This window comes from Spinacia oleracea, chromosome 1 (genome assembly GCF_020520425.1).
Source record: "Spinacia oleracea cultivar Varoflay chromosome 1, BTI_SOV_V1, whole genome shotgun sequence".
In the NCBI taxonomy this organism is placed as follows: domain Eukaryota; kingdom Viridiplantae; phylum Streptophyta; class Magnoliopsida; order Caryophyllales; family Amaranthaceae; genus Spinacia; species Spinacia oleracea.
In genome coordinates, this window is record NC_079487.1 from 38,047,886 (window position 1) to 38,060,573 (window position 12,688).

General features: G+C 33.6%; 2 protein-coding genes across 2 annotated transcripts; one reads left to right on the forward strand and one right to left on the reverse strand.

The window, feature by feature from the left end:
* Positions 1 to 4,112: 4,112 nt before the first annotated feature.
* On the reverse strand, positions 4,113 to 7,202 carry LOC110778511 (AUGMIN subunit 1). The gene is made up of 7 exons (XM_021983064.2): positions 7,041 to 7,202; positions 6,529 to 6,797; positions 6,069 to 6,201; positions 5,837 to 5,971; positions 5,532 to 5,655; positions 4,612 to 4,749; positions 4,113 to 4,507 (listed from the first exon to the last, which is right to left on the reverse strand). The coding sequence occupies exons 1-7, from the start codon at positions 7,199 to 7,201 to the stop codon at positions 4,400 to 4,402; spliced, it is 1,068 nt and encodes a 355-aa protein (XP_021838756.2). The 5' UTR covers position 7,202; the 3' UTR covers positions 4,113 to 4,399.
* A 2,858-nt stretch (positions 7,203 to 10,060) lies between these two features.
* Positions 10,061 to 11,116, forward strand: LOC110778509 (BES1/BZR1 homolog protein 2-like). Its single transcript, XM_021983063.2, has 2 exons — positions 10,061 to 10,117; positions 10,679 to 11,116. Exons 1-2 carry the CDS (start codon positions 10,061 to 10,063, stop codon positions 11,114 to 11,116), a joined length of 495 nt encoding a protein of 164 aa, XP_021838755.2.
* The last annotated feature ends 1,572 nt before the right edge of the window (positions 11,117 to 12,688 follow it).

Consider the following 12,688-nt stretch of genomic DNA (forward strand, 5'->3'; position numbering starts at 1 on the left):
TATTGTTCGTCAAATTTTTTTATCTGTTAATTTGAGAATTTGTTGGGGTTTGAGAATTTGAGAATTTAACCATTGTTGGGGTTTCGTCTGTTAAATTTTAGAAATTGAGAATTAAACCATTATTGGGGTTTTGTCTAATTTGGTGTTACTATTATCGGTGTCTAATTGTTTGTATCTGTTAAAAGTCTTATATGCACGCGATGCGTGCGTGCATATTAGTAATTAAAACTTAACTGTAGATTCGTTTGACGTTTCATGAATGTTCTAGAGCATGAAAAAAGTCTCCTCTCTTCTCCCAAAACACACACATACAAATACGCCTCGTAATGAGCACCAAGCAACCAATTAGTAAACTACTACAGTCCGGTAAGTAAAAATTAAATGTTTTTCTGCTAAAAACGAAAATTATAATTTAAAATAAATTAAATATTTTGTTTTGAGGCCTTTTGTTTTTCTTTTCTGGTAAACGGATATTTTAATTTAAAATAATATTAAAATAAGTTAAGTGTTTTATTTTTTTTCCTTATATTTTTCTTTTCCACAAAAGTAAAAGTTTTAATTAAAAATAAATTAAAAATGTTGTTTTGATGCGTTTCATTTTTATGTCTTTCTGAAATATTCATTTTCGTTTTAGTAGAATTCAGTAGTTGGCCCATTTCATTAGAGCGACCCATGTTCTCAAAGCCCAAAGTTTGGTTTGGTTTAGTGTTGTAGGGTTTAGTATTTCATTCCACCTGTTAACCCCATGCAATTTTAGGGTTTTATGGATTGATGTTTTTAGGGTTTTAATTGGAATTTACTTCATGCAAATTTTGTAATATTCAGATACACTAATTTTTTGTTGCTTTACCAATTCTTTTTGCAAAAACCGCCGTTGATTTTTAAGCGGAATATCAAAATTATTGTTGCTTAACCAAATTTTTTTGCAATTTTGGTTTGCATGTAGAGTCCCTCTATTGGTTGGAGAGGAAGGTCCACAGATGTTGGGCAAGACGCGCGCGAGGCGATGGGCGAGGCGGGGAAGGCGATGGGCGAGGCGACCGAGGCGCTGGTCAGGTTATAATTTGTTTAAATTGGGTGAGATTTGTTACTACTTTGGGTTCGTCAATTCTTTTAAATTATAAACTGATTTGGTTGTTTGAATTTTATTTTATTTGTGTGATTTGGTGGTATGAATTTATTTAGATTTGGTGGTATGATTTGTTGTTGAGTCTTGATAAGATTGGGACTTTGAGAATTGAACATGGTGTGGCTTATTTTTTGATGGAATTTGTTTTTTTGTTGCCTTTTGTTTTCTCTTGCTGCAGTATTACTGGCTCAAATTCCTATTCTAAATAATGCTCAGTTATCTTATATTTGTAAGCAATGTTCTATAACTTCAGTTTAGTTGGTTAAATCGTGGGCCATGACAATCAAATGTAACACCTAATATTTTGGGCCATTTATATCTTGGTGTGTACCTAATATTCTGCTCTACCCAAGCAGCATTATGAATTGGTGTTGTTTGTTTGTAGAAATATCCTCATTTTTTTGAGTTGAATGCGGAAATTAAGTACTTTAGTGAAAATCATGATATTATTTTCAGTTAGTGTGATTTGTAGGGGTTTAATTAGGGGTTTGATCCTGTTGTTTAGATTATTTTGTGTGTTTTTCTAGTGGATTGTCTTGATTTTCTTAATGTTATTGTTTATTAAAACACAAATCAAAACTAAATTACCTAAATTGATGTGTTAATCACATATTGAGCTCTAGATCAACCCCGTTATTGAGTACCTTGATGTCGTTGTCACTTTGTTGAGCCGAAACATGTAAATACAACTATTCTTGCGACTCGAACTCCCATTATTCACTCTGTAATTTTGGTTAATTCAAGAAGGGATGAGGGATTAGGTTAGTTCACTATGCATGGGTGAGATCATTGTGCGTGGGTGAGGGGAGGAGGGAGATGATGGGTTTTTAATACTGAATTTTGAAACAATGTGCGTGGGTGAGGGGAGGAGGTGAGATTAATGTGCTTGGGTGAGATCAACCTGATGTAATTTTTTTTAGATGTATTTTTATTTATTAATTACTCACTATATTTTAATCGAATAAAATTACATTGTTTTTACCTTCTCATTGACCAAATTTGTTGATTTTTATTCTCAATTAGTTAGAATGAAAACTTGATGATTTTCTTTTCGTTCTATGTAATTAAAACAGAAACAAAACATGTGTACAGTCACATTAGGTATCATAAACATGTATACAGTCACATTAAGCATGCATATTAATATTAAGATCTTGGTGGGCCACATACCATATGCCGTTGTTTATAGTATGTCTTGATGAACTTAACACCCAACTTAAAATTGAACTTAAAACCGAAATTATAACCTGCAAAACCATAATTTATTTCAGATTTTTGACTTACATAATTGAACAAAAAAAATGCAAACAATCTCAGATTTGACTTGGGAAAGCAAAGGTCTGAAAGATGAGGGGTTTAGTTTTCCTTCCAGATTTTAAAGATTAAGAATTTACCGTATGTCGTTGGTCGTTGTACCTCGTTATGAACTTCAAACCCCAATTAAATTCTGCATTAAAACAAATGTAAGTCAATAATGTAAGTCAATTATATTTAAAATCATAATTTTAATAACAGAAATTTATGTTATCATATACCTTCGTTGTTGAAATCTGCAATTAAAAATTAAAAAAATTATGAGATTATTTAACCAAATGCTTAAATTGAAATATAAAATAATTTAAAAGCAAGAATATTACTTACCTCTTTCTTTCAAAAAAAAAAAAAGAATATTACTAACCTTATATGTTGAAATCTGCAAAATAAATAAACACAACAATATTAGAAAAGAACATTTGTTTTATGCATGAATTCACAAATTTAATTTTGTTTTTATTTTTTATATAGTCTTGTATACATGAAAAGTATATTGTTATGCGTACAATATTCCTTGTATTTTTATGCATACACAGATTTGAATATGTCCATACAATTAAATTAGAAATTCACGAATTTGTTAAAAGAATGATTGTTTGATTTCTGTTTCTTTATGGTTATGTATTAAAATTTATGAATTATTATCATAAAAGAATTATTTAATTTCTGTTTGTATTTTATTTGCAAGGATTCATACGAAAAGTATACTTACGTGTGGGAGCGACTTGAAGAAGGAAGAACGGTGATGTGGTTCTTTTGAGAACGGGTTCCTTCTGGTTTTCTACTGAGAATCAGCGAGGCAGTAGATTTGCGATGGAGATGTTTTTTGATTTCTGAAAATTTTCTTCCTCTTCTGGTTTACAATGGAGATTTTTTGAATGTTTTTGGTTTCTGCAGTTTGAATTTTTTTGTGCGTTTAGCTGTATTGTTCATAATTTGATAGTTTCATTTGGCAACTGTAATAATTGTAATATTTTCTTTTCCTTATTTTCATTTATTTCCTGATTTAATCCATCAATCAACACCAACTTTGGTAATTGAGATAAATAGGATTGTGTTATGTGGTAATGGGCCCATAATCTTGATTCTGGGCGTTACATTCTTTCAGGCAAATTAGGTCTTTAGTTAAATTAAACTGTAGAACTATTGGGGGGGTATTTTTGTCTTTTAACTGGGGGACACGAAAAGCAAAGTTACAAAAAAGACCTCAGCTGTTCCTTTATAGAATAGAGATTTGACTGTATATTATGGTGTTGACCATTAAATTGATGCTTAAAAATTAACAATTGTACTTGAAATATTATTAAGAAATACTTAAACATACTTTGTTTTAATTTTATTTTGGACTTGAACATACATGTGCGAGGTACCAGTGCAGATGTGCAGTAGGGTCCTTGGTCAAAAGTAGGTTTCGACTTGGTGGTTGGCGGAGAAAGTCATCCGGAATGACTAGTAATAGCCGCCAATAATGGTGGTTGTACACCAGTACTTGATGCCTTGATTGTGAGAATTGCAGTGGGAGTTAGATTAGGGAAAGTGAGAGCGGGGAAGACTGAAATTGACTGAGGGGAGAGTAAATACTAAATAGTTTAAAACTAGGGCGACGTTTAACAACCTGTGTTTGTTGGTTCGCAAGTCGCAACTCCTTTTAGCTTCCCCAAAATCAATATGCATACAATAAGCAACTACAGTAGCATTCAACTCTTCAGTCCAATTACAAATACTTGGTATACTTTTATAAGGCTAATTACTTACTACTGGAACATATTGCCAGAACAATGCTGCATGGAGTACATAATACTAGAGCTCAATTGGGAATTTTGGAAACAAGATTGATTTTCATAAATAACATTGGTTGAGATTTGAGTGGTATTGTGGCTTCAACTACAGTGCCAATGAATAAGCTAGCTGTTGATATTCACTCAACTCAAAATACGATAAATGCTAGAGATGAAGCTAATCTGTTGTAGAAAGCGCAGACTGTAAAACCTCCTCTAGGTACTTCTCCGCGGCAGCAAACTGTCTTTTCTTGTCTTCAATTGCCAGTGAAGCCAATGCTTTATCCTAGACAAGTGCGAGAGAAAAAAAAGAGGAGAACAAGCTAAGAACATCATAAATGAAACTCAAAAATTAACTATGGAGGCTTTAGTAAGAGGACTTAGACTTACAGGGGGCAAATCCTGGTAACTTCTCAAAGTATCTAGAATTGGTTTAGTTTTCTTCTCCAACTCTTTCCTGTGTTCCGCCATTTCCACCAGTACCCCGTGGCTGATTTCAGGGGCATAACCCACTCGGTTCAACAATGCCTGCTCAAACAAGGGGAGAAAAAACATCTTAATCAGTGACCAGAGAAACAAAGGACAGAAGGCGATAGCAGTTATTTATTAAATAAAAGTGTCAAGAAATTTGGATTACCAAAACAAAACTTGCAGCAGTCTATTATCGAGTTTAGAATTTAGACGAGGAAACAGACCAACAAGCAAATGATGCCAATAACAAGCAAAGTGTCATGATTTAACTGGCCTGTTGAAAAGTATACTTAAACTGTATCAAAATGGAGAAATCAATCCACAATGGTTAAGTGTTCTTCCTATTTCCCCTTTTTGTTCCAGATCTGAATACTCAATTTATCCATTTATCCAATGGTATATTGCATTATCATCCATCTCATATAGTCGAGTGATAAACCAACAGATTGAATACACAAGATTTAGCTTAAAATAAACACAAAAGAAATGAGATATCTTTTCCCCATGGAAAAACCACAGATTCCAACATCAGTTCACAAAGCCAGATTGATTTGCACATGCATCCTAAGCCTGCTGCTATGGAGTTCACAAAGAAAATGAAGCAAAAACATCACGTATAACAGAGTTACCTCACACAACACAGTTTACTGTAATAGTAATCCACACACTTCGTATTTGATTGGATGTCACATATAGAGAAAAATGAAGCATTCACAAATCAAGAGCATAACAACAATAAAAGGAAGCCAAACAAAGACCAGAATTCCATTCTATGCCCCGACCAAATGATTGCAAACAACAGTTTAGACTTCCAGTTGCAGCAATGTACACTACCTTACCTTGTAATTGGAATATCTTTGATTGTATTCACGCTCTTTTGAGACTAGGAGTGGCAAGTTTGTCTTCCAGTTTTCAATTTGAGCCTCACATGGAGCTACTTCATCTTCCAGCTGAGCAAGTATTCTAGAACATGCAAAGAAAGCTAAAATCAATAATTCAAACCGAAAAAGAACTAGTCAAGCTTCTAAACAAAAATGTCCTAAAACAAGTTACCACCTAGGAAACAACCACATATTTAACAAAATAACATAAAAAATATATATACTCTAACACACATTTCTGAAGAATTTTACTGAAAGCATACCTTTTCAAGTAAGTTAGCCTTGCTATAGCCTTCCTTGTATAATCAAGGAGCACTTTAGATTCCTTTTGTACCTTCGCCCTCTTCTCTTGTACTCCAGACTTCCTCAGAGAAAGATCTCCCATCGAGACAAGGAAACTAGAAGCATATTTATTCTAGTAAGATCTCTCGAAATCAAGTACAAAAACACAAACCGTAGGCAAAAAGATAAACATGATTTACAAGCAACACTCACCTGCTCAACTCAGTGTCTCTTATATTCAACAAGTTAGCAACACTCGACAAAACTTGCGCTGAACCCACTACACTGGATGGCAAACTCTCCTGAGCCAAACCCACATTCTCCAGTAACTCCCGAATCCTTGCAGCTGAATAATTAAAACTCCCATCAAAACCATCACAAAAGAAACCCAAAATATAAAACCAACTTCGGACTGCGTCTAATTTACTTAGGCTAGCCTCTATCACATTGATCCGCATATTGCACCATAGCTTGGATGCTCATGATATAGACTACTAGACTAGCACAACACTTTTAGGCTCCAAAATCAATCACCACAACCTATCTAATCAGATCGAGACTAGCCAACATAAATAGAATCAATTAGCATACTAACATTGCAAACTAAACATACAGCCTGCAACAAAATGCCACTCAAAGTATCAAACACAAATTTAGAGGGGCAACACCAAACCTTGAGAACGATATTCGGCTGCCTTTTGTCGAAAATCATTGGCAACAATGCCAGCAGCTTGTGTCTTAGCTTGAGAAACAGATGCAATATTATGCAAATGGGCAATACTTCGAGGGGTGTATTCGAATTCGGGTACATCTTTGCCAACAGCATCAAACTGAGTAAGAAGCCATGCTTTCACCTCCTGAATCCTAGTAGGATCAAACCCACTGCCCTTTGATTCGCTGCTGCCCGACGGATCAGACCCAGAAACTGAATCACTCATATTTCTTCACCAATTCACAAAAAAGGCTCTTTTAGCGGAAATTCAAACTACCCATAATCACAACACGCTGAATTAACACATTGTTTTCTTCTTTTTTAAAATCAAATTTTGATTCAATAAAGTTTCAATTCCAATACCTAATTTGGAAATTGATAGAATTGGAATTTCATAGTGTGTAAAGATCGAAATTAATTGGGTGAAATTGAAGATTAGGGTTAAGTAAATAATTGAAATGAAGAAAATATACCTGAAACTTTCCAGTGATATTTTAGAAACTGTGCATAAATTCGCCGGCAAATGGCAGTGCACCGTATTTGTGAGCAAATGATTTTCCGGTGAAGTTTGTGGGAATTTGAGAGTGAGTGAGACGTGAAAACTATTGTTATGTGAGATGAAAAGGACAATCATGAAATTTGAATTTCGAGTTATAAAAGTCGCCGATTTATGGCTAAAACTAGTTTAGAACCCGTATTATGCACGAATTTTTATTTATTTTTTATCTATTATTTTTATCATATAGGAATTTTATTGGCATTTATATTTAAGGTAGATAATACATTTCTGAAAAAAAAATTAAAATGCATAAGAATCTATATAAATGGGAGTTTTTTTAAGAGCATTTAGAGCGTCACGTAAAATTTTACAGTCACAAAATCAAAATTAATTTTATTTTAAATTAATATAAAAGAAACAAAAAAGTAGGATAAAATATATTAACCATAAGATAAATATTGATTATAATGTGATAAATTTTTTTAAAAAAAACTTCAATTTATTTTATAGGATAAAATATATTAAACCATAAGATAAATATAGATCATAATGTGATAAGTTTTTTGTTTAAAAACTTAAATTTATTTTAAGTTATATTTAGGATAAATATATTAAATCATACTCCCTCCGTCCCAGATTAGTTGTTACACTCTCCTTTTCCGTCCGTTCCAAATTAGTTGTCTCTCTTTTCCCACTAATTTATTTTTTGTCCCCACACATTCTCTCATTCAATTAAAAAAAAAATATTCACTAACTCCTATCACATCTATTTTTTCAATAAAATAACAATTGATAGCCAAACAAACACTTATTACCTAAAACTTTGGGCAAAGGTAAGTGTAACAACTAATCTGGGACGGATGCAGTAAGATAAATATTGATTATAACGTGATAATTTTTTTTGTTTAGAAACAGAATTTCGGTATGATACTCTTTAAAACATATATATTGAACCTTGTGGCATTTCAACGTTGACATTTGTACGCCTAAACAACAACCTAAGTAATACGTAGTACTTAAAATAAATTTGTACGTAGATCTTGTAAACTCTTTCTCCCATTGGGTTTTGGAACGAATCTTAAAAACAGAAAAGAAAAATAATTGCACGAGTAGATTATGGCTCGAAAACTCTTTCTCCCATTGAGATTTTTTTGGGGGGGGGGGGGGGGGGGTTGGTTTGAAGGAGAAAAATTGGAGGGAAAAGGGGTGAAGTAAACAAAACCGGCGAGTCAAAGGCCGAATAATTGGAGTCAGCGCCAGAAAAGAGGAAAATGTTGTCTCTCGCAATTTTTTTACTTTAAGGTATTTATTCACAAAAAAAATTAAAAGGTTGTTTCTAAAAGGTTATTTTTGGCAAATATGCCTTTTTATTAAAATAAATTTTCTTTCGACATGAGTATTTGTTTGCAAAATATGACACATAATATTGTATGCCAAGTGGATAAGTCATTATTGTTCAAATCATGAGGTCATGCGTTCGTATCTTGTGTTCTAATTTTTGAATAATGTAAGGATGATATGGAATGATTTGTGTCGAATTGCAGAGGAGAGTGTCACATGGAATGAAATTATTTCTTACAAACACCTTTTAATATATCTATACCTAGTCTATACCTAGTAATATATATATATATATATATATATATATATATATATATATATATATATATATATATATATATGACCAGGTTCTGGTGAGAACCTCTAACAACCGTAGAATTTAGATGGAATAGACGGATGAGATTGAATCTCAAAACATATGATATTTTCGCTCAAAATAGACAAACATCTTTCTCTCTCTACTTCCCAAAATATCTCACGCTTTCTTTCTCTTCCTCCTTGAAAAGTGACGCGCGATTTATCTTCGAAAGCCTTCGTTCTTCAAATTCCAGAAATTCGTCCCAAGATTAGGTATAATTTGTCAAAATAAATTTGCAATCAGACTTTAGTTATTCGTGATATCAAAATTCATATTGTACGTTCTACAGTGATTTTCAACTTGGATTTTGAAGTTCATCATGCGAAAATTTCGAATACTAATTGCTTGATTTGGTTAATCAATTCTAATTTCTTCTGTAGCAATATTTCAATTAACTTGAATCTGCAATCATCGAGCTCAAAATTAAAGGTAAATGTTTCTAATTAAGTTCAATTAGATTTCTAGGTTATCAAATTTCTTAAGGTTCATCCCGTATTTGATTTGATCTTCGTTCTCGAATTTATTGTTTTCTTCTAGGGTAATTAGATAAGATTTTGTACCATTTTGAAGATTGAATTTCCCGCGAAATTGCTAAAGACAAGGGCAAGAGTTGCGAGTTCCCAAATTGATTTCTAGGTACTTCAATTTCTTCAAGCAAAAAGGATTTTGTAAACTCACTAGTAGAAAAAACCCCTGTTGCAGCCCCTTTGTTGCAGCGTACATGTATTTATACGCTTCAACAACCAGTCGGTCAACGCGGGTCAAACACTTTAAAAGGTTGTTGCAGCGTACAAATTAATTGTTCCCTGCAAAACGTTTGTTGCAGCGTACATAGTAAAAGCCCCTGCAATAGCCCGTTACTATTGCAGAGTACTTGTAAAAGCCCCCTGCAATAGCCCGTTAGTAAGAAAAATTCGTTGCAACGAATATTTGTTTAACTCAATTTAGACCAAAATAATCTGCAGTCCCGCGCTCAACTCCATTCTTCTTCCCCTCAGTTTTTCCTGCGTCGCAATCAATCTAGCTTCCTCGTCGGTGGTTCTCGCCTCCTCGCCTGTCGCAGGTGGGTCGTCAGTCGCCACCTGTTCTCCGTCGCATCCTGTTCTCCGTCGTTGAACCACCGATGAAATTAGTCGCTAATCCAAATTTTTTCCAGATTCTTACAAATTCTCGCAAAAAATCTTTGAAAATTGTTCATATTATTGTACAAAATCTGTAGCATTCCAAGAATTTCCCGAAAAAAATAAACAAATTTGTTATATGAAAACCCTAAAAGTCTCAATTTTGATTTTCGAATGGATCTAAGTGACCAAAAAGTGAAAATCTACATCAGTGAATTGCGAACAACGAAGGTTAGTTGTAATTTTTGGATTTGGAGTTGTATTAGAAATTTTATGTTTTGAATTTGATAATTTTGTTGCATTTTGATTTACAGAGAATATATATGGAAAATTAATATGGTGAAGAACCCTAAATCGCGATTTAATTGGTTACTGGATTTGGATTGATTTTGGACAAAATGGTCAGATTTGGATTCACATTTTGTTTATTATGTTATTGTAATAACTTTTGATTCAATCTCTTAGATTTTCGTATAAATTTGTATGAAAAAGAAACATTGTCTTCTTAGCTATTGATTTGTTTAATTTCTGCCATTGTTGTGATTATAATGTTATTATAAGAACTTCTGATTCAATTTCCTATATTTTCATATAAATTTGTATGATAAAGGACTAAAGGAGCATAAATCTTAGTTGTTGATTTGTTTAATTTCTGCCATTGTGTGATTAGAACTGTGGAAAGTGACGTTATTACGGTGAGAATGGTGATTTTATTTGAGTAAAGGCAATTCAATTGGTGGAACTAGTTCTGTACTACAATTACTCTGTGCTAATGTAGTTTTGTAATCACAGGGATGCAACCCACCTCCAATGGATATGGCAGGGACATCTGCGAACATTAGCGGGTGTTCTTACCTTCAGCATAGTCCACAATCATTAGCATACCCTAGCCCTATACCTTCCTATAATGCTAGCCATATGCCTTCCTTCCCTAGTCCTTCACGTTATGATTCAAACCCGTCAAATTATTTGCTTCCTTTCCTTGGCAATTTGGCTTCCATTGCTACTAATCTTCCACCAATTCGGATATCAAACAGTGCACTTATAACTCCCCCTTTATCTTCCCTGACTTCTAGGGGGTCGAAGCGTAAAGTTGAGTGGGAATCCCTGCCGAATTCAAATTGCTTTGGCTCTCAACAATCTGCTGCTCGTAACCAGGATTTTGCTGTCTACCTACGCTCTAAAGACTTGTGGAGCTACAGTCATCCGAAGGACTGTAGCTGGTATTAAAGAAAGTTTGTGAAACGAAGGAGAAGATAAAAGCTCTTTTTACAGAGGCTCAGTTCAAGTAACAAGTAAGTTCCTCCACAAAGAAAACTTACAAGTTACTAGCTTATCCTTCTTATTGCTAACTCTGCTAACCCAACCCCCATAGACTTACAAGCAACAAATCATTCTTATTGCTAACTCCGCATCCTCTTTCTTAGGCCGAGGTGGTAATTTTGAGTAAAAAACACCTCAATTTCTTACTGTTTGATCATGTAGACTGTGAGGTCCTCAGTTAACTGTTGCAGATAAAGGTATATATATTTGTTTCAATAGTTTAAATGCTTTCTCTTATTTTTGGCTATGTTATGCTACTCATAGGTTGACCGCTAGCGTTATGTGGTTTACATGAAATATTTTTATGCATTTGAAGTACCTTGTGCCTTATCTTGCCGACTTAGCGTCTGAATTGACTGGTATGGTCAGACATTTGGTGTTATGATAAAAATTTCTCAGTTATTGAACTATAGTCCAGTTGTAGCAGGAGAGAGATGTGGTCGCTAACTATCTCGAAAACCTTCTTAAGGTTTATTTGTTTTTTAAAGAGCCCTACCCTTTATCCTGAGATTCATTTCTCATTGTCAACATACTAGTATTATAACGATGATAATGATAATAGAGCAAGTGCATAACTTCACAGGATGATGTGAGTTTGAAGATGAGGTGTTGTCTAAACTGGTATAATGATATGGGACTAAAAAGTGGACTGTGTACAGTGTACACTATTATCACTTGAAGAGGATAATAGTGAATAGGTAAAGATTTGTCTAATTCAATAATTCTGAACTTGTCACCAATTTGAGATATTCTAACCCATTGGTTCAGCGTTAGTTTGCTAAAGAAAAGCTGTATACATTTAAATCCCATCAAATAACAAAGGAATTTTTTTGGAAAAAGGTCCTTGACAGGCTAAATCGCACTCCTATCAAAGATAAACCTAACGTTCACCAACTAAAAATATAGCAAGGGAAGCAGGGATCGTATCCACAGGGAAACAATGTTCTTTCTACTATTAATCGGTAATTCTAGACTTATTGGGAAACAAGAATATGGATTGATTTGTATAATATAACTAGGACGATAATAAAATAGGAAGAAATCAGATATTAAAAGGTCTAGGGCATAGGTTCACCGATGAACAACATTCCAGGACGACAACAATCGATAACAATCAATATAACAGTTAATTAGACTAGCATGCTCTCTCGAATCGATACTAATCATAGACTTAGAATTAACGGGCTCTCGCTACGTATTAATCCCAATTCTACCTATTGAAACAAGCCTAAACATCAAATTGCATCTCTCGAATCTTAATTTGATATTGCGAAACTAATACAATCAAACCTGCGCAAATCTAATTGCAAAGTAGATAAGGGCAATCAATAGGAATTAACAGCTAAACCAACAATCAACAACAATTAATCATCCTTTCACATTCGTTCATGGATTCCCAAAACCCTAGAAAATCAACTACTCACACATATTTAAATTAAACCAAATAAACATATTAAATAAAAACATGATTAAGATTGA